The sequence below is a fragment of the Hippoglossus hippoglossus genome, chromosome 3, assembly GCF_009819705.1.
Source record: "Hippoglossus hippoglossus isolate fHipHip1 chromosome 3, fHipHip1.pri, whole genome shotgun sequence".
In the NCBI taxonomy this organism is placed as follows: Eukaryota; Metazoa; Chordata; class Actinopteri; order Pleuronectiformes; family Pleuronectidae; genus Hippoglossus; species Hippoglossus hippoglossus.
In genome coordinates, this window is record NC_047153.1 from 18,578,712 (window position 1) to 18,605,992 (window position 27,281).

At 41.3% G+C, this 27,281-nt stretch overlaps 1 protein-coding gene across 2 annotated transcripts in view; it reads right to left on the reverse strand.

Annotated features, from left to right (window-relative positions):
* The window catches only part of ush2a (Usher syndrome 2A (autosomal recessive, mild)), a 198,975-nt gene that overhangs the window by 43,830 nt on the left and 127,864 nt on the right, over positions 1-27,281 (reverse strand). For both annotated transcript variants that reach the window (XM_034581476.1, XM_034581477.1), the window contains exons 62-68: positions 26,236-26,404; positions 25,889-26,110; positions 13,981-14,204; positions 12,079-12,418; positions 9,765-9,962; positions 9,422-9,576; positions 3,158-3,356 (exon numbers count right to left, since the gene is read on the reverse strand). In XM_034581476.1, the coding sequence (XP_034437367.1) occupies positions 3,158-3,356; positions 9,422-9,576; positions 9,765-9,962; positions 12,079-12,418; positions 13,981-14,204; positions 25,889-26,110; positions 26,236-26,404 (1,507 nt within the window). The remainder of the gene's footprint in view (positions 1-3,157; positions 3,357-9,421; positions 9,577-9,764; positions 9,963-12,078; positions 12,419-13,980; positions 14,205-25,888; positions 26,111-26,235; positions 26,405-27,281) is intronic.

The window sequence follows — 27,281 nt, forward strand, 5'->3', positions numbered from 1 at the left end:
GTTTTGACAGAATCGACACAGCTGAGTAACATGGACCCAACGTATTTCACTTTTGACAGATTCAGAACCGATACATGATAAGAAAGGTTGTTTTCTATCACCTCTCCTCCTTTCCCCGTGTCTACATGCCTGTACCTATACCATGGACCAATCAGAGCACGGACTGTGGGGGAAAGGCATTAATAAATAAAAGAACATACTCTATTCCCTGCTGTTCTGAATTAATAATGAGCCTACAAAAGACCAATTAAACACATGATTAATGCCATAATCTATATAATTGCAGGCAATAATTCATTGTGAGCTAATGATAGCAATACTTAATATCGATTCACATGGGGTGTCTTTGTACAGTAGTGCTTAATTCTTTCAGTGAAGTGTCTCTGTTCACAAATGTGAAAACCGCCATTAATAAGAGTCTATTTCTTGCTTCTCCTGAGGCCAAATGTTGATAAACAGGAAATAAAAGAAGCAACAACATTTGTTTTTAATATTTTTAGATCCTGACATCATGGAGGCACCAGCTTAATCAGTTAGAAGCAGCGAAACTATTCTTTACATAAATGTTGATTTTAGGGCCATAGAGACATGATTCAATGCTTATTGAAGCACCACACCTGCACTGTTACAGTTGCATCCTTATTGCATGTCTAAAATTGCATTTTATAGACCAAAGAAAACCACAAATGTCTAAAATATCTGAATTACTTGGGTGCTTAAAGCCTAAAGGGTGACATTTTTTAACTATACCTCCAAAATAAAGCAACAGGTCCTCTCAATTAAATGCACTGTTTTACTTTTTCTGTTTCATAATTTAAAATAATAAGACTTGTTTATCGTGAGTGATACACATGAATGAATAAAAGTTGTCTTGATACATCTGTCTTTGGCCCTACGGATACGCCATTCATCACATCACATAAGTTACACTGTGATTCACTCTTAGATCGACATTTTGTGGCCAAAAGAAAAAATCACATTACTCCAGTTTCTGTGCATGAGTGACTGAGTGTGTGTGTGAGCTCTTTGAGTGTCTGTCTCTGAAAGTGGCGAGATCCGTCGCACAGATGCAGAGAAGATGAATAATGGCGTATTAAACATTAAGGATGAGGGTGTAGCGCGGCAATTATTTCTGTTCATATTTCACTGAAAACACTTAGTTACATCCATCCACCTTTTCATCTGTCCCACTCCTTCCTCCCTTTCTCCTTCACTCCTCAAAATATGTCAGCAATGCATCTTTCACTCCTTCAGTTTGTCAAAGGTTTTTTTTTGGTGACTCCTTATCTAATTTTTGTGAAATTGCTCTCCCTCCGCCCACCTCTATTCCTGTTTCACTTTTTACTAAATAGTTTGTGTATTTCAACAGCTGTGATTTATTGGTGGTTATTCATTATAGTAACACTGAATATGAACAACATAGACGAACACTTGAGTCCGTATATGTACTATCTGTGTGTATGTGCCTGCATGGGGATGTGTGGGTTAATGAGTAAAAGACAGACATAAGATAAGATGAATAAAAACTTCATACAGCCAATAAAAGAACATACGAAATATAATATATATATAAATAAGTAGAGCACATACCTACGCCAAGGCCCAAAAGTCCATTAAAATTCAATCAAGCAGCAATGAACTTAAAGCCTGTTAGTCAACATAAACTGAACTAATACTGAATCTGTTTGATTAACCTGCATTTTAAGTTGATTTCTCATCCTTTATCACAGTGAAACAGAAAGAGAGAGAGCGAGAGCGAGAGCGAGAGCGAGAGAGAGCGAGAGAGAGAGCGAGAGAGGGAGAGGGAGAGGGAGAGGGGGAGAGAGAGAGAGAGAGAGAGAGAGAGAGAGAGAGTCTGAGTGTGGTTTTGGCTGAATACGCAGGGTTCTCCAGTGTCTCACTGGGGTACAGGGGAATTTCACACACGCATGCTGGTTGCTTACACTGGCACATGGGGCTGGTACAGTATTACAGCACATTACCATCTCTATTTGGCATTGTTTGCTTTGCCTCATGCCTACACATACAAACACACGTGCTTGTGTGCACACAACTCCTGACCATGCAAGCCAACCACAGGCACCATGGGAATAGTCTATTGGCTACTGGCAAAGCCGATGCCTGGTCCGAGTCCAAGACGGAGCAGAGAGGAGCTGTGACGGCTCCAACGAGTCTCCGCTTCAAAAGATGTCACCACTTATTGTTATATGTAGAAATGTGATATACTTTTAAGTGGACTGTTCTGGTCCTAAAAAACAGTCTGGTTCTGTCTTGTGTGATCACATTATGTCATAATATTCTGCTGTTATTTCTCTGCTGTGTCTAATCTGCTCTGATTTTGTACAGACGACTAACATTTGTTTACCGGAGCTTCATGCAGATGTTTGTGTCTGTATGTGCTTGTGTGTGTGTGCCCCCCCCACTGATGGCAGAGGGCCAGCAACACTGCGCCTCCTCAGGGCTGATAAAACCACACTCACAAATCACCCGGTCCCGACACCATGTTTGTGTGCAGATCTACATTATATTAACTCCACACAACACTTGTGTTTGTGCCCCTGCTTTACTTCTGAGTGTTTTACAAGAGTGCTGGGACTCAAACTGCTTTTGCTGTGCTGTTTGTTTATTCACGTTTGTGCTTTCTCAAGTCCGTATGCATGTGTGCACCTCGGTGTGCATGTGGGTGTGTTTGTGTCTGTGTGAGGGGTTGGACCAGAGAGAGTACGACGGGAATCTGGTGTCAACTCAGTCATTAGATGGCTTCCACAGACAAGCATACATAAATAAATGCATGCCAAAGGTATAGAGAGAAAGGGGGAGGGTTGGACAGGCAAGAAGAGAGGAAGAGGAGGAGAAGTAGAGTTGTGTAGGAGAGGAGAAGATGATGGGTAGCGGGAGGTAAAAGGTGAGGAGGTGAAAGGAAGGGGAAAAATGTGAGAAGGAAAGGAAGAGACCAAAAGGTGAAGAGAAGTATCAAAGGAGGAGGACAGGAAAGAAAGAAAGAAACAGAAGGGTGATAATGGAGAATAGGAGAGTAATAAGAGAAAGGCGAGGAAAGGAAAATGATGATGATGATAACAAAGCAGAGGATAGAGAGGAAGAAACAGGGAGAGAAAAGTATGCAGATAGTAACCTCATGATACAACAAGTATCTTACCAGTCACAGTATAATTTCTGGGTGTATCTGTGTGTGTCACTATGGTTCCAACACGGGTCTGGTTCAGATGGTACCGTTGTATGACTCCATTGGGACGAGTAGGTTCAGACCAGCTCACATGGAGAGAGGACGGACTTACAGCTGTTACCACCGGAGGCGGTACGCCCTCTGGGACCCCCTGGACTGTGACTGCCACCACCTTAACACACACAGACACACATGTCATAGAAAACACACACAAACAGATACAAACAGAGGGAAACACATGCACAAAATCCCAAATATAACACAATGAAAGAGGCTGATAACAGATGGAATTCTGCTGTGGTAATTTATGAATGTAATTAACTCAATCACAACCTAATAAAAAGCTGCATCCAGATTCAGGGCTCCTCTTTCTAAGGTAATAAAAACTTGCTGGTGTAATTAATTTCCCAAAAAATTATGGCCCTGTGCTTGTATGCATCTGCCAACCTGTGCAGTTTCCAGATTCCAGTTTTTTTCCCAGATTCACATGAGGTCACTGTGACCTTGACCTTTGATTACTGAAATCTAATCAGTTAAGTTTCCATGAATCCAAATGATATCTGGTCAAAATTTGAAGAAACTTCCTAAAGGCAGACTTGAAATATTGTGTTCAAGAGTTCAAAAACATGTATTGTAAGGCCACCATGACCTTGACCTTTGACCACCCAAGTCTTATTAGTTAATCCATGATACTAAATGAACATTCATGCAAAATTGGAGAGAAATCTCTTGCGTTCTTAAAGTTCGTCCTTGACTACAACTGAACATTTGTACTAGAATTGAAAAAAATCTCTGTTCTTGAGATATTATGTTCACATGAATGGGATGGACAGACAGATGTAGTATATATACATGGTGTATGTATATGTACAGAAAACCAGAAACATAATGCCTCCTGAAGCATAGAAACAGAAAAGTAGAATGTGGATAGTAACATAGTTTCATTTGACCAAAACGAGGAAGAATTCATGACTATATATAGCATAGACTAGAATGGCACTCAGTCGAGCACATACTGTACCTCCACCAAGGCCCAACAGTCCCCTTAAATTCAATCAAGCTGCACCAAATTTCACACACTTAAAGATGTCAGTTCCCTAAATGTGACTTAATTTTTCATCAAAATCCATCAATTATTCCCTGGGAAATCTGAATATGTCAAAAAAACACTATCTCATAATGGTAGAGAAAGTGGAAAAATCCTGGATCTGCCCGTTTGTCTGGATCCACGCTAAAATGTATTGTGTTCTTTCTTTGCCCATGTCCCATCCTTCCATCAAGTGCTAATATGTTCAGGAGTTTTAATAATAAACCTACAAACAAATCACTGGACAGGGACAAAAACAGAACCACCCTAGTGGAGGTAATAAACAATATTGCATATTATTGAAGCATCATGAGATCTTCGTATTTGACCAACATATGGATGTGCTATTATCTCGTTCCTAACTTCACCGAGAGCAGCATATCAGTGAGAGAACACTTTGTTGTTTCCAGTTTATCTCTGCAGAAAGCTATTCAATCACCCATTCTGGTGCGGGTATGGATACCCTGCCTTAATGACAGACTCCATTGTTTGAGTGTTTCTGTGTGACAAAGGATTCTATTGAAAGCTGTTTCAGCAATGCAACCTGGAATAAACATTTTAATTATGATGGCTGTGGTGGTTCCACTCAGTAGTATTACCAGCTGCTACAAAAAGAAAAACATAACAAAACAACATGCACCCCCCCACCCCTTATTCTCTTCTATGTTTAGATCATAATAAAAATACAGCTTTTTTCAAACAGGGTTGTGAGTGACCACCTCGTTGTAAATCCCTCGTGTCGTAGCTGTTGGCCGTCTGTGAACGCTGGGTGAATGTGGAGGCCACAGAATCACAGGGCAATCTGGTGCTAACGGCAACAGGGATATCCTGCCTTAATAGACTGTCACTAGCACTTCCCCCACCTGTCCCGCACAGTGCTATGCAATTAGAACACGGCTACTACAACTAAGTAGACACACACATACGTGCACACACAGGTATAAATGCACACAAACGTTAAGAGGTGGAAGAGAGGCAACAGCAAAGGAGGCAGGGAAGAAGAAGATAAGTAAGATGCAGGAGAGGTGTAGTGTCAGTGAGTGCTGTCACCTCGGATGTCTGTCAAGATTTTTGCTCAAATGTAAACAAAATAAAAGCCATAAACCACCTTTGTAAACTTATCTTTCAGCACTTTGGTTAACTTTACTCTGACTTGATCAGCATATAGATGCAGGGACATTATACTCAAATGTGGGTGCTAAGGAGATAGATGCACCAAGGTAATCTGGGTTCCCTTTACTGGCTCACATTAGACATGTTAACATGGACACCAATCTTCACTGGAATGCAATAATCAAATTAAGACATGTGGAATATTTTGACCTTAGGGATTAAGGCTGCACGATATTAAGGCAATAATGTTGTTAAATATTGCGATGACAATATGACTTGCGATAGATAAACTTAAACAGTCCCTGGCTAAGGAGGCAGAGACCATAGATAGCTCCACGGCCAGGAAAAGGCTCACAGCCCGGCCGCAGGGCCACCAAGTCTGGGGCAGACACCAGGGAGCCATGCACAGCTTTTCATACATTTTGTATCAGTTTTTAGCAGCTCTGTCAGTTATGCTCTTCTCTGTGTCTTTATCATTCGCAATGTGCGCTGCACCAACTGCGTCACACCAAACGGAGTGCGCCGCCATCTCCTCCCACTCCATACATCTACTAAGTTTACAAAGTCTGTTGTTTTTACCCAGACTGAGTTTATACATGTGTCTGACACACTGTGTGTCTGTGTGTGTGTGTGTGTGTGTGTGTGTGTGTGTGTGTGTGTGTGTGTGTGTGTGTGTGTGTGTGTGTGTGTGTGTAATAGAGAGAGAGAGAGAGAGAGCACGTTGGTATCGCGATGACAATAGATTTTCGATATATCGTGCAGCTCTAACTCATATAACATAAAACTACATAGTTGAAAACATGCCTCACTAGGACACTGTTCATCAAAGCTTCCTAAAAGGAATAGAAACATGGAGGGACAGAGGACAATGGGATTGTGAGAGACATGCAGAAAAGAGAGAAGGGTGAATATTAGACACCAGATGATGATTGCTGTAAAAGAGAAGCCGTTGTTTGAACAATGGGATGGAGTGAGGATGAGAGAGGTTAAGAAAGAAAAGAGTGGAGAGTTTGGCGTTAAGATCAGAGGAATGACAGGACACAAATAGCAGAAACAACAGGACAAAAGGATGTGAAGACCTGGAGGAGGACCAATCGCTGCTCCCTCCTCTCTAAGTGACCAACGGTATTAGATCAGTACCTTCTGTTGTCACAGCAGGTGTGTGTTTGTGTGTGTGCCTGTGTGTGTTTGTCTATGCCTGTGTGCGTGAGGGGGCTGATGCCAGGTAATTGCAGTGGTGTATTAGGTTAGCCCAAGTTATCCCATAATTGGGACTGTTTGGCCAATTTTCACTGGTGTACGAACTAATTCCAACTCACTCACTCCCGTTCCACCCTCTGCTGGGAGTGTGTGTGCTTGTTTGAGTGAACGTATGTATGTGTGAGACAGGGAGGCAGCGAGAGGGAACATGGAGGACGAAGATTGAGCTTGTGGTGTAAGTGCTTATGGTGTTAGGAGGATATGTGCTGGATACAGAGTTCTCCTTTTGGTCTGAATGGTCTTGTAGGCCTCAGTTACAAGTTTCCAGCCAGGCTGATTCCATAGACAATTTTTAATACAGAGTAAAATACGCCAAAAGTTGGATCTTCCTACAGAAGCCAAGTATTAGTTTTAAATCATGTTTGAGCCTGTAGTGGGTATGAGGTTGTGCCATCATTTTCTAACCATGATCTGATTATCTTTAGTTGCCTTTAACTCCTCATCTCATGCAAGCAAAGTGCAAATACTTGGTAGCTTGATCCAGCCTTACATCTACATTGGATCTGTTTAGCCTAACCACATGTGGCTGGACCTATTGGCTTGATAGGTAATTTCACCAGAATGTCATTTGTGCACTGTGTAATCTAGGTTTAATCCTTGCTTAACAAGCTTCTGTAGTGTTGAAAATAGTTATTACTCACCCTCCACACTATTCTGACACAAAGCATCTTTAAGGTGTCCTTGAATCCTATTGTCCTAGTATTTGGCCACGTGACCCGGGCTTATATCTACACTGTATCTTTGCAGTTTCTGGCCAAACCTGATCGTAGTATTGTAGTATGCTGAGAGCCATGGTGAGCTGAACTGTCCACTCACCATCACTGTCTATCTAGTTACCATCATTCACTCATCAATCATGTTGACCTGTCTTATCAAAGACAGAAACACGGTAACGTTTTCCCGGAGTATTTCTGCCACCTAATGGTCTTTTCTTGTAGCTTTAAAATAAATGTTCAAGTTATGTTGTACTGAAAGGTCACCCTAGCATTGCTTTTGCTCAGGTTTACCTACTTGGGCTTTGGCTGCTCAAGCCATAAAACAATTTTAATGGTAAGGACAACACAAAGACAAACACAAACTACTGCTTACAAATGGCAACCTAATTACAAAATGTTATTAATATGTGAGAATCTTTGAGGGAGCCTGCCATACAAATGTGAAGACTGAAAAGAAATAATCAGATCAATACACTCAGCCATTGATGCTTAAAACATCAACAGAATCAAAAAGTAAAAATATGAGGAAACCGAGAATACCCAATATTAATATTCGAATATTAAGCACAATTTTCTTTCTCCCTTTATCTCTTTGATCACTGGCACTTCCTTCATTCAGTCATTCCTGTTTCATTCATGCCATCATCCTCACCAGCTTCCATTCATTGTATATTTTAATCTGTCATCAATTTACCTATAAACCCCTCATAACTAATTTAACCAACTATATCTGCATCTCACTCTATCATCCAACAACCCCTCTAGTGACACATTTCACATTTAGAACCCCCCCCCCCCCCCCATTTACGTAAGAATGTGCTCATCAAAATAATGAGATGTTAAATTAGCTTTAAAAAAGAGCCAGAAAGACAGTTTTCAACGTGAGCTTTCATCACCTCTAAGCTGGAAAAATTAATTGTTGTGGTGATATCAGCTCGGCTACAGCCAGAGAGATAGCAGGGGGAGTTCTGTGTGAAGCTATTATGGACACTATCACAAACATCAGGTAGGCTCAGCAAATCCAAAGCCTCGCATTCAGGGGGAGAGCGGAAACAAGGCTACATAACAACTTGTTCAGACACGGGAACAGGACAGAGTGCACACAGTGTGGAAACATCACACACGGTTATTTCTTAGCAACAAAGGTCAGTTTAGAATGTGTAAAATATCACTTGCACAACAACTGAGTGCCTGAATTATGATGTAAACAGTGTTTGGAATTCAGCATCTGAGGCGACTTTTACGCGAGGGTAAAAGGGCATTTAGCTGAAAGGCCGATGCTGCAAGGTTTCTGTCCTGAATTTATCCAGAGTGAAGTAGGAAGTCAAAGAAATGTCTCCTTGATAAGCGTAAAGGAAAAGTTGTGCTTGCACATTTGTATTAACACAGTTGTGAAGGAGAATCCCGGTTGAACACTGTTGACTATTGCTGCAAATTCAGTGATTATGTCATACAATTGGCTGGGTTTTAAGGAAATTTAATTTGTCTGATTTAAATGAATCTTCATTTGTCTGGTCTGACGGATGCATGAAGCTTTAAGTTTCTTGCAGAAAGAGATTTGGACACGTGGAAGAAAAAATATGGTGAGGTCGCGATACTGAATTTACAATCAAGCCAAAAGCAAGATATCAGGTTGCATTCAGATTAAAAAACCATGATGACAGTGAAGAGTTGGACAAAAGCAAAACCATACGTTACCTAAAATAATTTAAAAAACAAATGTAGTTCTTCAAATTCAAGTTATCAATCGTGTTCATATAACTTGTTAATTTCGACTTGAACAAACTCAAGTCATTTGTGTGTGACCAATTGAAGTAATTTTTTAAAGTTGATTCAACAATTTTCAGTTTTTCAGTGTATTATTGAAGATTTATATTTGCTTTTCATGCTCCAAAATCCCAGCAACCCCTGAAACTCACCTTAAAACCTCAGTGCTCCTGCAGAAACAATACTATATTTATAAACATAGGGTAAAGCCCATACACTGCAAATCAACTGATACTGTGATAGAAAATAGTGGTGACATAATAACACTGACACAAACATACACATAAGTCTTACCTGTGTACTGTCAGTACAACCAGCCCGGTTACAGACCCTCAGCTGGTAGCCATATTCTTGGTAAGGCCCGATCCCACCAACATCAGTGAATCTGTTTTCATCGCCACGGTAACGTTCTTTTCCATCCCGCAGTATGACATAGTGGGTGATGACACCTGGTAAAATGGAAAAATTCGAAATCATTATCAATTTTTCTCAATATTTAAAAGATCTCACCGTTAACTATAGACTTCTACTGAAGTTATTTAAACAGAAATGCATCTACATCGAATTCATTAGCAATTCTTTATTACTAGTGAAACATCCAAACACGAGATATACACTCATGCAGACACATACACACCATTAGGCCTGGCAGGTGCTTGCCAATCCAACTGGATGATGTCATCTCTTTCACCAGGGCAACTCCAGCGGGGCGGTACCACTCCCCATGGTTTGTCCTCACTAGTGGTCACTGTTGTTGCATCACTAGAACCTCGTCCAAAGCTGTTCCAGCCCAACACTCTATACTCATAGGTGGTGAAGGGCTCCAGGTTAGAGTCTGTTTAGCAAAGTAAAGTAAAACAGAGGAACAGTTGTGAGCAACAAAGGAAAGTAAAGCTAAATGAGATAAAAAAAACAACAACAACAACATAATAATATGTCAGTGAGGTTGTCGATGGTTATGCCATTTATAAACACTCCCAACACCATCTGAATGTGTGTGATTAATACTGTAAGTGTCTGGAGCTGAGGATTACTGAGCATTACAAAGGATTGTATGATATGTGTCATGGAAGGTAGTATGGACCATGAAGGACGTGAAACGTCCCTCACAGGAAAGAGGTTCCCACTCTGTGTTCTATAATCATACACAAAATATATGCACTGTCACTGGTGTGTAGTTGTAGATGTTGGCCTGTGACTAAAACAATCTGTAAGGTTGTTACAGCCATTCTGGTGAGGTATACGTACAGGAGCATATATACATACAGATGCACATGCACATTTACTTTTAAGGGTGGTCGGGGACTCCTGCTGTAAATGACACCATGTTTTAACCATCAGTCTGGGACTCTTCTATTTACTACTGTGATAACTGATGCAGCAAAGCACACACAGTGACACACACATGTAAATTAAGCACTTAATGTGTTTGCATGCGTACAAACCTTAAAACGTGTCTGTTAAGAACTGATTCCAAAGATTCATCAGTTGTGTGTGAACAATTCATTGCACATGTGGTGCTATTCGTGTTTGAGATACCTTAGGTTTTTTCCCCCTAGATAAGTATAGCATGATATCATGAGTGTGTGTCTGTGTGAATGTCTGTGTGAATGTGTGTGTGCATGAGAAACATCTGGTGTATGGTGGGTGGCGACAGCTTTATGTGCTTCTGCCCAGATGGTGTCACAGCATCGCCTAGAAACTCTTATCCTAACTGCACCGTACCCCCCCAACACACACACACACACACACAGTGTAAAAGATGCACATAGAGAGGAACCCTTGAATAGTAAGTAAAAACATATAATTATAAATGCGCAACCAGCCATACGCACACATGACATCCACAATCACTATTAGTCTTGATTAAACAGATAAAACTACTCAGATAAATGTGCGGACAGAGTACAAAAATCGGATGCATGCCTACAAACACCAACACACACACACACACTCACACACACTTCTACTCCCTTTGGGCTGATTAAGAGTAGAGAATGTTGAAATGGCATTAAAGGGCCCATCTCTAAGTTTTAATGATACACTGGTGTACAGCATAGAGATAGTTACCTTGTTACAGCTATTAATGTACACTGCAACAGCTGCCTGTGTGTGTGTGTGTGTGTGTGTGTGTGTGTGTGTGTGTGTGTGTGTGTGTGTGTGTGTGTGTGTGTGTGTGTGTGTGAGAGTGTGTGTGAGTGTGTGGAAGGGCATCTGTCCCTAAAGCCCCTTGATTGCAACGTCTGACACATTTAGAGTAAATGCAGAATTGGTTTCTGCATTCCTATGAGCGGTGTGTTTCACAGATGGCTAAATTCTGTGTTAGTTATTGTTTATGGCAGAGAGAGACTTGATAGAGTGTCTACATTTCCAGCAAAGTCAAAGGTCAGAGGGGGGGGAAGCAAATACATACTGGTCAAAGTGTTGAAACTAAAATACATACAGAGATACACATCCAGACACACAGTATGTCGGAGTATAAAAAAATTCCAGGATTAAGCCGTAATTTTACAGGACAAAAGTTGTAATTTTACAAGAATAAAGTCGTCATTTTAAGAGACTTAAGTCATAATATTACAAGATGAAAGTAGTAGTTTTAGACAAGGTGTAATTTCAAAAGATGAGTCTGTTGCCTGTTTTAAATAAGAAATGTGCAGCGTCTTGTTACTGCAAAGGCTTCATAAATAACAAAATATTTCTTAACTTAATACTTAATCTTTTGTCACATCAGCACCACATTATAAGTATCAGGACTTTAAAAAGAAAGGGTCTATTTCAAGGAAAGAACCACAAAGACCACAAAGGAAATTGCCTCTTTTAAAAGGTGGTTGACGTTATCTGCGTGAATGAATTAAACTAAAATATGAATTTAATTCACCTAATTTACTGCCCGTTTTCCTACTGAACACACAGACTCAAAAACATACAACACTCACACACCCACTGATTACCTGTATAGGTGTATCTGCTGGCATCTCCGCTGTACACCGCTTCCTCATATGATGGACACAGGCTTTCCTCATACCCCTCATTCGCAGAGTGTGTGTGACCGTATGTGTCGGCCATTTTGTGTGTGTTATGGCTTCTGTTTGTATCTGTGGACGGGCCTGCGGTGAGAGTCTCATGTGTGATGTTGACGAAAGGCGAGTATACTGTGGTGGGTGAGTCTGGGTGTGTGTGCGCGGACAGGACCCATGTGCAGGCAGCCACGGATGGATCGAGGTCACAGGAGCCACAGTAAGCTGTAGACGCTGCGGCTACAGGACACAGAGCGCCCTGCAAACACTGGGGCTGGGCAGAGGAAGAAGGGAGAGTTGGTGAGTAAGTAGAGGAAAGAAAGAGAAGTTTAAAAAATACGGGAACAAGTATACAAAACAGTCAGAGGAGCAAAAAAGTGCGAAAAATTTAACGATAGGATAAAAAAAACCCTCTTTCTCTTTAAATAGTTTCCAAAACTGCATTGTAAACACTAACAACCATAGAATTTTACATGTTGTAAGTAAAACTGTGAAAATTCTTCACTGTCGCTCTGTTTCTAACACACACACTCATGTGAACATAGCTACATGTGTGTGATCGTGTGTACGTGTGCTGTATGAATTGCCCTTAATGACATCATTAGAACTAATGAGAGTTCCTACCCTTTGTCCCGGTGTGTGTGCGTGCCGCTGTGCGTGTATGTGTGTACGCGTGTGCTTTTCTCATGCTGACTTAGGAACACACAAACACCACATGACCCCAATTGATAAATGGAGGATGGCCCAGTCCCCAACTCCTGATGTGACAACGTGTGTGAGATTCAGAGAGAAAGGAGCGAGAGACAGACGGGGGAAGAAATTCCACCCTACAGACAATTTTGGTGTAGACTACTAACTTTGTGTGGCACATATGAATTTAATTTAGCATTTATGTACATGTCACAAATTTAATGTTTCTTATCTATTTATGGAATTTGTCCTCTGTAAAGTAAAAGGTAAAATTATTTTTCTGACCACTAATACACACTACAAAAAATACACGTATACAGTAAAAAATAAAGAGAAATTGAGTAAAATACAGTCTTAAAATATGTTGTTTCCAGATTGATCCCGAATGAGATGCAAATGTGTTGTCATTTCAGCTTGTAAAACATAAAAAACTAGAGGGCTGCTCTAGAGTTCAAATCTCCTCCAACGCTAATGCCCTCTCTCGCCATTTCAAAGCAGTTTCCCATTAACTGTCTGGACTGTGGTGGCCCACCATATTCTGATTTGCCCTGAAACGGCGCAAGCTCGCTTGCACTATCGTCCATAAAGTTGTTGGTGTCCAAGCTGTAAGTCAGACCTCATAATTTCATCTGCAGTTGTCCACATACGCACAAGTGGCATTGAATGCAGTTCTTTCTGTGTACCTGTCACTCAGAATCTGTTGCCCGTGAGAGCAACATATGTGCACGTGCAACCCCACTACTGCCATAGATAGAATGAATTCTTTGGGAAACGCTGCAGAGAAAGTAAAACAAAATTCCTGGTTCCTATTCAGATTTTGCATAGCACGAAAGCTGGTTATGTTGTGTGTCCTGAGCAGGAAACTGCACCAGAACCAAACGTCGGGCACGCCCATCATCGAACGTTAAAGCAACACATACACGTGTGAGTGCTCAGTTACCAGTGGCGTTGATTCCCACCACTGGAGACGGATCTTGGCGAGTAAATTCTGATGCTGAACTTGCAACATTTCTGCTAAACTGGTACGTAAACAGCTGTTAATGCTGACGTTGATCATGTAGTAAAAGCAAAAATAAATACAGCCCGTTTAACAGATACACAACATTCTATATAGAAAGGATTTCACAGACTCACACACAAACTCACCTGTATTGACAAGCCGGGTGTTGGTCGATCAGCACACATGTGTCGTTGAGGGTCATAGCCAATCCCGTTGCAGCATTCTTCTCCCTGATGTATGACCTCTGACCCACAGCACTGCAGTGTCACTGTAGCATTGCCAGCAGGGTGTATTGTGGGAAATCCGTCTCTGCCCACGCAGCAGAGAGAGATTGAAGAGTTTATGTAATCCTGACCACAGCAGACAAAACCTACCGACAAGAAAAAGATGTAACACATTATTGTTTTTGTATGCATTTTTCATTTTTGATCTTACTGTAGCAGGAAATGATTTGTTATAGACGATCTTTCACTATTCACTGCTGACATTTTTATTCTTTTCCTCGTCACCTCCACTTCTCTTCATGTGCTTCTCCTCTCCGTACAGGGCATCTTTTAACACTACTCATCCTTTTATTCCGCCTCTTTCCTTGTCATCATCTTTCTGTTTTCTCCTCCTCCCTACGTCAGTCCTTTCCCTTCACCTACTCTTGTTTTACACTCTTCTTCCCTCCACACTCCAGAAACATTCAGTCAGCGCTGGGCTGTTTTATCTCTCCTCTACACTTGTCAAACTCCCTGTCCCTCCTCTCTTCAATCTCTAGTTTCCTATCTGTGCAGAAAGAGTATTTAAGCTGCTCTGAATATTTGCGTGCATCGTCTCTTATCAACTCTTATATACATCCTCCTCTCCTCTTCTCTCCCTCTTTTCCTCCCCTGTATGCATCTACCTATACAGCAGTAATATTCAGGTTACGCCGTCGGAGGAGTGCAGAGGCAGAGAGGAAGTGTGTTTTTCAGAGAGCTGCCATCTCTGACAGTGATAGGTGATGTCTGCCTGCCACCCCGTCACCTTCAGCAGCAAGGTGACATTTAAAATACATGCTATCTACTTCATTTCCCTGTAAATGTTCTGCAGGTGAATATCAAAATTCAAGCTGGTTTCTTTACATTCTCCATCACTTCACGTTGCAGATTCACATAACTTGTGTCCCTTTGAATTAAAAGTGACAAATTAAAAGTGTTTTGTTGCATATAGATCTTAGGGGGAAGGACTCATCCTTGGTGGAGAAAATAACGTTCAGGTTTAGGGAACATGTCAGAGGCTCTTCTTTAATCTGCTAAGAAATGACAAAGTTACTCTGGTAGACAAGAGCTGGACACATTCTTGTACGACTAAGATTATATTTTTACAAATGAAACTATAATTCACTCAACTACAAAGCTACTTTTGAATTAAATATAAATTAAAAAATTATCATATTCCATTTCCATCTTCCAGCGTTTCAAATTACTTGAATAAATAAAAAGAAAGTATTTCATTATATTATCTGCTCTTTGTTTTTTGTTCATTGTTGCCCTACACTGCAGTGATCCCCACCCACATACTTAGCACTAACAACTAGATGAACTGTTTTTTACTTGCTTTACTTAAATCATGTTTATCCTTAAATACATTTATATTGACAACATTTTTTCCAGACTAGTATAACATGACATTGTTGATTTAGAAGGAATTTTATAAAAAGCTGCTAAGTGTATTTTTGGGTTAAATATCACTAGAATTGACAAGCTATTCCTGATAAATCCCATTCACAAAAAGATGAGGTCATTGTGACCTTGACCTTCAATCTAATTCAAAATGAACGTTTGTACCGTGTTCTGAGATATTTACTTCTCAAGGCAAAACATTTGCTTGTGAGGTCACAGCCACTTTGACCTTTGACCACCAAAATCGAATCAGTTTATCCTCGAGTACTTTTGTACCAAATTTGAAGAAATTCACTCACAGCATTCTTGAGATATCATGTTCACAAGAATGGGACAGATGGACGGACAAAATGTGAAAATAATGCCTCCTGTGTTTATGAACTTATAAGTTATGTCTAAGAAGGCATACGCATTGTTTAACAGCTGTGATGTGCCCAGTTTATTCATATAGCTGCATCAGAGTGTTTTAAAGTTATATTCTATATATCAAAAACAAAAGTGACACAAAAAATGTACGCATCTGAGTGTAAATCAATTTTCTATCAAACTACGAGTAAAGAGATGAAGGTCAACACTTCCTGCAGGACTTTGCTTCATAGTGTTCCTGTTGTTTGATGATACAAATGTTAGACCACAAGCAGGTTCAGAAAACACTGGTCTTTGTGTGTGTGTGTTGTATAACACCTTTCAGCAGCTCTGACGTAGGAGCAACAAAAATAACAACTGCTGAAGATAGTGAGTGGACATGATGAGTTGTTTCCGGTGGCCCTCATTATAAACACAAGTGGAACCGATCTTGTTGGTATGACGTCAGCACAGCTCAGTTGAGGGAGAGGACTGTCTTGCTTTGGGCTTGCAATGGATAAGGGCTATAACATCGTCCTGCTATGACTCTGTGATACTGAGTCAGCAACCACCTGCTGTGAGGATGCATTGGAAATACAAATGAGCTCGGCATAGCACGGTTAAAATATCACAACTGTAACGACGGAAGACGAACAAATCACTTTTCTAATGAGAGAGAGGAACAGTACAAGATTCTCTCCTTGAATTTAAAAAAAAACAACCACAAAAAAAACGTCTTGGGATTGTTTAGTTTGCAGTTAAAATAATCGAACTTTCATGAGGCGTTTAGAAAATTTATCCTAACGGTTGATGACACGCTGATCTGTGGCACTATCTACCCCCAGCTGTGGTGCCCATTTTATTTGACAGCAGACATTACACTAAGTCATTGCTTTGTATCATGGCCCCGGCCTTTAATGGGGCAGCAGCTAGTTGTGGAGTGATAAATAACTTATTGTTTAACGCCCTAATCAGCATTCACTCTCTGAGCACCAGAAACGCTGTTAATTTAAGCAATCATTTCACTTAAAGGCCAAAAGTGGAGAACGGCACATATTTTCTAGTATGCTGCAGCAGTGCATTATATCCTCACCGCATCCATCACAGGCACAATGTGACAGGGAAATGCATGTGTATGTGTGTGTGATTGTGTGACATAAAGGCAGTCTGACGGCTAGTAACTCACTTAGCAGCGGCAGCTGTTGCAGAGCGGGGGCTTGGTGGCCAATTCCCCCAGCGCCTTACTTCAGCTTCAATGACGCGCAAATAAACAGCTCAACACTTTTTCAAAATAGCTTCTTTCCACTTATCCTCGTCCTCTCGGCATCTTCACCTCTACACTCCTCCCTTCCATCCAGACACCAGGCCGTCCACAACTCACAGCTTTCACTCATTTGTCTCCCCCGCGTCTCATCTCCAGCAGCCCAACTGTCTTCTTCGGTGTCATATATCATGGCTGTGTTCAAACACAGCGCTGTGTGATTCTCTGATACTTATTTCTGCCTCTAGGAAATGCCAGGTTTTCTACCTGTAACCTGAAGTTCAGGAGTTACGACCCACCTCCTGTTCACCCTTACTCTGCTGTCTCTCATCTTTACAAGAGATGTTCCAATACCAGCGTTGGAAATGCCTCTGATACTGTCAAAACCATCGGGTCAGGCATCAGCAAGTACGCAAATCTATGTACCGATCCGATACCACATCTTTACAGTACATTCATTTGAAGAAGGGATTTCTAGTAGTGTAGTATTAGCCGGACCTAGATAAAATGTCAGCAAGTCCCAAAAGTAAAATGGTGAACTGTACGAAAAGTCTTCAGTTTCAAGAGCCGGCACTAGTGTGGCCAACTGCAGCATTAGAAAGAAGCCATGATAGCAATCATCACTTCCATACAGGGTTAGTAACATGCAGCTGTTAAAATGTTGTATAAGTTGCTATTTCTTTAAATGCACTCGTATCGGATCAGTACTGGGTATTTGGCAGGTCCAGGACAAATTGTATCGGAACATCTCTCATGATTATTTTTTTCCTGTATGCCTTACTTCTATATCAAATATCTCCTCATCTACATCTCCATCTTTTCGTCAGTCTTTAGCCACATTTAGGTAACCCCTCTTCAACCTTCTCATACTTCCTCCATTTCGTTCCTCACATTTCTCTTTTGACCATGTAACTGCTTCTTCCTCTTCTCTCCTCATCATCTTTATGTCCTGTTTCCACCTCCCTCTTATCCTCGATTCCCTTCACTATACCTCCATCTCTCTCCACTCACTCCATCGCTTGTTTACTGTTCTGCAGCTAAACTTCACTATTGCATTATCACACATTCAGCAGAAAGCCAATCCCTATCTTTTGTGCACGTTGCATGTGTATGGGTGTGCGCGACATTGGTTTCACATTTGTGTTAACGTTTTGCAGCACACATCTCCTGTTTCCTCTTCCTGCTGTGCGTGTTTGTGTAATGCGTATGTATGTGTGTGTATCTGTTGACGACATTTTATCGCACACCTCTTGTTTTCTCTCTTGCATCGCAGAATGCTTCAGCCCTAATCTTCAGATTTATGTTGGATTTGCATACATTCGTTAATAGCATCGGGAGCAGCGCGTCAACACAAGGTGCTTAGACAATGTGAATTATTATTAGGGTTTCAGTCATTCCACTTAATGATAAGTCAATATTTAGCCCTGCCAATGAACTACTGATAAAAATGTGTGTTGTGGATTAGGGTTATCCGAGCTCTCTAGGAGACCAAAACCCCTCCACAACTTTAAACAAACCAAACACTTTTAAATACCTGAATATATTACAAGGGGTTTGGCACAAAGTGCACAGCAAGTGTGCACATACAATGTTTGCATGCATCATACCTCTATGTGCGCGCGCGCACACACACACACACACACACACACACACACACACACACACACACACACACACACACACACACACACACACACACACACACACACACACACACACACACACCGGTGGAACACATTTGCATGCTTGGACAGGAGACAGAAAGGAACAATCTTACTTTTTAGGGATTTTAATGATCTTAGCTTAACACACAAACACACACACGTATATCATCACACAACTAAACTAGCTTCACTTCTTCCTGTGTGAATGTGTGTGTGTCTTTGTGCTCTGGAGGGGCCAGACTATATGCCATGTTGAGAAATGAAATCACAGTGGATTGACTTTCTCACACAGAGCAGTGTCCCCCTGTGGACACACACATGAGGATGTTGGGGCAGCAAACACACACACACACACACACACACACACACACACACACACACACACACACACACACACACACACACACACACACACACACACACACACACACACACACACACACACACACACACACACACACTCTCTTTTCCCAGCTGACTGGTTGTCCTCTCGTCTTTCTGGTGTCTTTGTTTTTTTTTAAATCTCAACAAAATTACCAGCTGGGCGTATGTGATATTGTGTACATTTGTGTGTATGTGCATCTTTGCCTGTATGTGTCTCGAGGGTTTGTTTAAGTGTGTGTGCTGAGCTTAGGTAAATGCTTTGGTGGCACTTATATTTTCACCACTCTACAGGGATTCAGTAAAGAGTGAGACACAGCAGGCAGCTGTTGGAGTGTTTAAAGTGTGTCAGAGAGAACAACAGAGCGACAAGAGAGAGAGAGAGAGAGAGAGAGACTGGGATGAAGATATAAAGTAATAAAGAAATACACTTACATATCCCTCACAAGTCCTGGGCCACAGAGATCTGTGCCATTAGTTTAGGATGGATAAAACTTATGATCGAGAGATAACCCTTTCTGTCAATTACAGATTAAACATTTTATGATGGGGAAATAAACACTACTATGTTTTAAAGCAGACTGACTTTGTCAGGTTATCATCACTATGATCACTAACGTATCTGTGATCCGGAGAGTTCGTGGGTTAAGCTGGGCCCAGACCACAGGGCTTTTGAAATCCTGACTGATGTTAAAATCAGGTCACAAAAATAAGGAAAATCTGTCTTCTGTATAATTTTAAACATGCCCACACTATAAGATTAGAAAATAATGGCACATCCCACACTTCAGGATATTATCAGGATTATTGCTCTAATGTTAAGACTTTTCCACAGGTTCCACAGAATAAATAACTTTTATGTTTAAGTGAACTTGAACTGAGTCATGTTGTATGAGGCAACACATGACAGAGGCCCAATCTTTGTTGGTTGACAGAATTCAATTAGAATCATTTATATTTTCTGTTGGTCTAACTCTTCGTTATGAATGCAGATGAAATTAAATCGTTTTAGGCACTAAGTGAAAAGGTGCAAGCAGACCAACTGTGAGTCATTGCGTGTTGTGCCCTCACGTAGATGCATGTTACCATCTTAATATGCCCTTAAGAATAACAGAGAAATACTGTGCCACTGACTTCAGACCAGGTTTATGTTGGTCAAAAGTGTTATCACTTTCCATTAGATCAAGATATCAATACATCTAACCACCCATCATTTTTAGACTAACACGTCCACTGGCGCATAAATGGGAACAAATGCTTTTGCTATTTGAACTGTCACAACCAGGCTGTTACAACTATGAGAAAGTGGGAGACGCACCAGTTTAAAAGCTCAAAAAGCAATATTTATTCAACAAAAGATCCTGCTACATAAATACCCTGACTGATGGGATGTCAATGTCAGTGGTATCAGAAGTGTAAGGTGTGCATGAGGGCATTGGATAGGCAAATGACATCTCAATGTGGTTTATGCTGCTTTGCATTAGGTGTAAGATAGAGACCTGGGTGTTCGTGTTCTTGTGCCTGAGAGTTTAATTTACTCCCGGCTCTTACCTGTTAGTTAAGTCTTTTAATGTTAATTTTTATTGGATTAACAATATGTAACAACATCAGGATAACACAAAGGCAAATCAAATGGGCCCCCACACACACACACACACACACACACACACACACACACACACACACACACACACACACACACACACACACACACACACACACACACACACACACACACACACACACACACACAGCCGTTTGTCCTCAGCTCTGTGCTCCTGACAGCCTCTCGTTTTATTCATGCCAGTCATTAAAGTAAACCTAATAGAAAAGCCATCATCATAAATACATTAACAGAGAGAGAAATGTCTTCCTGTGTTCAGAGAGCACTCAATCTTCTAAAGCAGCCAGACGCTGCTGTTTGGAATGCACTACTGTTGGCCATTTGCTACCCATCATTGATGAGGGGCTTTTGGCAATGATTAACACACACACACACAGAGAAATAAGAGAGAAATACACACTCAGAAAATACTGAGAATCTTCTGGCAGAAACAATGGAAGGACATGCAAAGGATGTGTGACTCTACATGAGGAAACATTCAGATACATATACCGACGCAGAGACAGAAAGTGAAGCATGCAAGTTGAAGTAATAAACCATGCACATTTGCACATTTGCACACACTTACACACACTCACACACACTCACACACACAAACGCATCCACTCTCACAACTCCGCCAGGCTCGGAGTGAGCTAGCTTAACTACTGGGATAATTTCCCTCCAGCAAATGGTCACTGTGCCCTTGAAAAACATATTTGATTATTACTTTTTCCTCCCCCTCCTCTTTTTTTCTTTTAGCATCATCACAGCCATTTTCATCACGCGCTCTGATGATGGCACGGCAAGGCGCGTTAAGATAACACCCCGGCACCGCCAGGCTTTTAACACTTAAACGGTGAAAAGGGATATTCAGATTTGTCCTTGAACGTTTGGATGGGGCCTGCTGGGCTGGGACAGAGGGAGGGAGTACGGGAAGGAGTTAAAGGAACGCACAAATTGTTTAAGATTCACTCACTTTGAGAAAAAGTGAGGTGGGGAGGGTGTTGATGGTAGCACCCACAGTGAGTGATGGGATAGGCAGGGTTGAAGGGCAGATGGAAGAGTTAAAGAACTGCACACCATAAAGAACAAGTGTGAAGGGGAAATGATTAGTGGAGCGCACACAGCGAGGCAGGGGACTCGGGGAGAGTCAGGGAGCAACGGGAGGCCAAAGACACCACGCACGTTCCTTTAAACACCATCTAATCTCACCTAAATCTTAGCTAAACATCTTACATACAACCTCAGAGAGAGGGGGGAAAAGGAGGAGCAAATGAAGAGCTTAAAAGTTGGTCTTGAACCTACAACACAGGACGAAATGCCGCAAAAAGCGGAGGCACTTTTGTCCAAAAACAAACAGTATTTAATCTACTTGAAAGTGAAATGAAAGCTGTTTAAACAGACGGATTTGGAAGGGAGGGATTTAGCACAGAGACTTTGTGTTATTGTATAACAACTCTGGATGCTGAGGAAAAGGATTATAGAGCATCTCAATAATACCCCAAAGACTAAAACTGGCCAGAGTTACGCTGGCCAGTACAGAAGGCAACAAGTGTCACTGGCCCAGGTAAGTTTGTATAAAGTCCCATTTAGCCAGGAACTTGTTTCGACTTGCTTCAAATCTACACCGGCCATATCACAAAAGCAGCCCGTCAGCAGCAGCTGTGACCCAATCTGTTCAGCCACAGTAACACAGTGCACTTTAAAGCTGTGTGACAAGTCTCACCATTAATACACAATTGACATGGTTAGGTTTGTTGTTAGGTTTGCAGTTTGAAATAACTTGAGACCTTAAAAGAGGCTTTGTGTCACAGTTATGTGCCTAAAGCACAAGTGAGGCACAAATAGCTCTACTGCTCCCATCTGTCAGATATATACTGAAACAGTTGACTGAGTGCGACGACTGAGGAACCAGTTTTACTGAGGCAAAGGATTTGAGAACCTGAGTCAACACATTTCCGTTGGAAGAGAAACGTGCATGACTGACTATACTGGTGCAGTATTTTTTTCCTTTCCCCAAGGAGGACAGATTTCCATGAAACTTGGTGAAAGGATGTGACACGGGTCCGGGAAAAACACAGTCAATTTTTTGATTAGATCTTAACATGAGATTTTTCAACATTTTCTCCCAGGGATTAATTCATGGATCTTGATTGTTAAAAATGAGGCACATTCAGGGAACTGATATCTATGAGTGTATAAAAAGTGGTGCAGTTTGATTGAATTTCAGGGGCCTTGGCTCTCTAATCAGGGTTAACCCTGAACCTAATCTAGTTTTATATGAAATTAAATCACAAATCCTACTTATAGAAGCTTTAAATACAAAGTTAAATACACCCCAACTGAAACAGAAAATAACAGTTGACGTAAGCTGAACAGTAAACTTCTGAAAGTATAAAGAAAAACTGTGCAGTCTCCTATTACAGAGGGACACTTACAAGAAGAAAAGAGACAGAGAGGTCAAGTCAAGTAATAGACTTTATATGGCAGAGTGCTGATTTCTTTGAGCCAGGTTGGGTGAGATCACTTTCCTGACCCTGATTCTATTTCACCTGATCTACACTGGATGGTTTCCTGTTTCAAATCAAATAGTCCAGTCTGGAACACACACTCAAGTGTGTGTGAGTGTGTGCTCATGCAACTGTAGGCTGCATATTTTTGGGTGAGCGTGCATGTACAAACTGTTCTGTGTGTCTTTACGTGCATGTTTCCTTTTGAGTGTGTGCGGTTGTGTATGGTTGTTGTTGTGTTTGTGCGTGGATGATTGTGTGTATATCCACGTGTGCACATGAGAATGCGAGCCAGTACGTGTATCTGTTGCCAGACGGCTGTCTCCTGGCATTGCTGTTCCCCTGCAGTGTGTGTGTATGGTTGTTGACAGTGTGGACGGTAATGTGTGATAGATCGCACTTCAGGGACCCCATAATCACATCAGCCTAACCTAGTCTATCAGCTGGGCACAATGGGATACCCTTCACTCCTCCTTTAATCTGCTCCATCTAGCTCTTCACCACTCGTCTCCTCTCCTGCTTCCTCTTACTTTCTTTCCTTCTCTATCTGTTTTTTCCTGTTTACTTCATCTAAAGAGTATTTTACTTTTCTTTCTTCTATTATTTTCTTCACATTTAAACTTTCATTCTTTATTTTCTGCTTCATCAATTTTATTTCATCTTGTATTTTCTCTCACAGTCAAACTCTTCAAAGTTTGTAATGACATCAAGCTTAATTGGTATCCTATACTTATTTATTACTTTTTGTGTATGTATTTTGTAGTCATCACTATTATTTACTTTCAATTGAATTGTTTTTAATCTATATTCCTCTTTTAATAACATTTTAGTTCTCTCCCTCTTTCTTTATCTCCTTTCTTTCACTAATCTCAAGTCACTCACTATATCATTAAAATACAAAACCCTGGACATGGTGAGAGGGAGCAATGAGAACAAATGGTGCCAAGGTTAAGTATCCTATCCTATAATAGGTGTTGCTGTGTGCATGTTGTGTGAGTGTCTTGAAACAGACGTGTGGGGTCGAGGTTGCGGAGCCGGCCCCAGGGCTCCCCGACAGCGCGGTGCACCCGGCAAATGGCCCTTAGCCTTGCTAGTGCCGCTAGCCCTACGATCCATCATACCATATGTTCTCAATGGGGAAGCTAACGCTAATGACTGATGAGTAGAAGGGATGGGGGCATAAAGGGAGGGAGGGAGAAAGAGGAGGAGTGGGATGAGGAAGAAAAGAAAGGTGGAGCAAGAAGCAGGAGGAAGAAGCAGAGAAGGTGGGGAAAATAAGTTGAGGTAAAGTAACAAAGAAGATGACAAAGGAGAGAAGGAGAGGGGATATTAATAAAGCAGGGAGATGGAGAGGAAGAGGTGGTGGGGAGCATATGCACTCCTTGGGAGGCCCCCTGAAATGAAGGATGACCGTATAGCCTGCTCAGCTTGAATGGAAGAGAGGATTCAGCGGAGAAGCAGAAAAGGAAGAGAGGAGTCTAAACAAGTGACAATGTGAAAGAGTAAAAAACTATATTTAAAAAATAACAAAAATGAACTCTTTAAAGAAAATATTTTGAAAAAATGTTATGAAAAGACACGTTGAAAAAAATTCAATGCAAGATATTTCTTTTGTGATAAGATATATAACAAAAACAGCCATGAAATCAAAACCATATTTGGAATTAATCTTTTGTTTTTCTGCGTATTTTCTTTCTAGGAACTATTTTGTATTGGCCTGTGTGTATTTTTGTGTGCACAAGGGTCTTGTGTGTGTTTGTGTTTTTGCAGTTAGGCTAATGGGGTACTATAGGCCTGTCCATATGGGGCCATTGTTTATGTGTGATGAATAGAGTCCACGTGTCTCCCTCTGGCACTCAACACTAAGCGAACCCTGCTGAGGGCACCCTGTTGACTCTGTGTGTGTGTTTTTGTGCATGTGTGGGTGCATTTAATATTTCTATATGTGTGTGTGTGTGTGTGTGTGTGTGTGTGTGTGTGTGTGTGTGAGAAGGAGAGAGAATGACTGTGTATTTGTCCTGCTGTGTGCTTGGCAGTGCCCTCAACGGTGCCATCCCAAGTGTGTTTCATCATCATCTGCCATGACAAAGATGTCTAATGACACACACATACACCCACACCCTTGCATAGACACACACACACACACACACACACACACACACACACACACACACACACACACACACACACACACACACACACACACACACACACACACACACACACACACACACACACACACACACACACAGTCCCATCTGTGCCATGGTATCCGGGTGCATCGGGACACTGCAGGAGAGGAAGAAAGGGAAACGACCCCACGTTCCTGCACCATGTGTCTAACTCAGCCCTCCTTGATTTACTCTCTTGTCGTATCGTCTTTTTTCTGTCACTCTCTCATTTTCGGCCAATAAACGTTAAGACATCACCAGGGACTAAACACCTGACAAGATCATTTTTGGGCCATAGTAAATAGTTTTTTGAACAACAGGCTTTACAATAAAGGATTAAGAGCAGTTTGGGACCAAGAAGGCTCAGCAGGCCATCAAACTTTATCCAGTGTGCTTTCATTGCTGATCAAAGACTTCAATCTTATTCTAACAACAGTGGATGTTAAGTTAGTGTTTCCTTCACTCACCTGGGACATATGTATGCACCTCCCCCCTCTCAGCATCGCCGCAGCACACCGGTACATCATCTACAATCCGGCCTCCGCAGCACTGGACCCCATAGCTGTCATGCAGGCTCCTGCTACAGCAGAGCTGGCCGCCTTTCATGGAGTAAGGAACCCCCCCACAGCAGCTGTCACCCAGCCCCACTGAGACCCGGCCCTGCGAGTGGTCAGGACAGCAGTATTCATCTACAGAGACAAGGACGGATGAAGGAAACACTTGAAACACAACATGGAAAAGAACAGACTCAAATCTAGTAGAAAAGAACAACTCCCATGTAAACATAAAAACATGAAGGAAATCTGAAACCCACTGGTTTTCACATGCACGTAGTATCCTCCGCAGCACTGGTGGTCCGGGAGAGCTGGGAGCAGTTTGCCACTGCAGCAGACCGGGTTGGAGGAATTACTAAAACTCAGATAAGTGCCCTCACAGCAGTGATGATGTGGCTTCTTAGGGTGCAAACGTCCACTGCAGCACACCTAGTTAACACAGACAGACAAACACATAGAATAATACCTTTTTTAATTAACACAGATGAACACATGAGTATGCACATATCAAAAAACACAAAAATGAACAGACAGTGAAATAAAACGACTAATGTGACAATGTATAAAATTATACTTAGAGCACCAAAAGTATAAATACTAATTACGCTGAATGACCCACTTCACAATCATATATTGTAATTGTTGGGGGTTTGTTGGTTGGTTTGTATATTTGTTGTAAGTAAGATTACACAAGGAAGTTGTTTTCACTTTCTTTAACACTGTGAGACTTTTTCAGTGTTTTCCAAGGAGATAATTCATGGATCTTAATGGGTAAAATCTGGCACATGTAAGAGACTGATATCAATGAGTGTGTTAAACTTGGTTCAGCTTGACTGTTGGGCCTTAGCAGAGGTATGTGCTCTACTGAGGACCTTTTTAGTTATTAAAGCCTTAATGTACATATCACTTAAATGTTGCATCTGATTTAAACAACTTAATTTACTTCTAGGTAATTTAATCCATTATTATACATCATCATTTATTTATTGATTATTTCTTTAATAAATAAATCAGCAAAATAACAAGTAACAAAAGCTTTACAATAATTGAAGTGCCGTTAAACTCAGTTACTACCAATGCAGATACAACAACAAAAACACTAAACACTAATCATCAAAAATTTGCACTTTCATGACTTCCCAAATTGACACAAGCTACAGTTGTATGCCTCCTCTGATAAACGCTTTAGTAATAATCTAGATTTCTGCCGTGGATGTAAAAATGAGGATACATCTTGTGTGTTTTGTCGACATTTACATATTACAGATGCTAGACTCACAATGGAGGACTGTGAGTACAGGCTTGT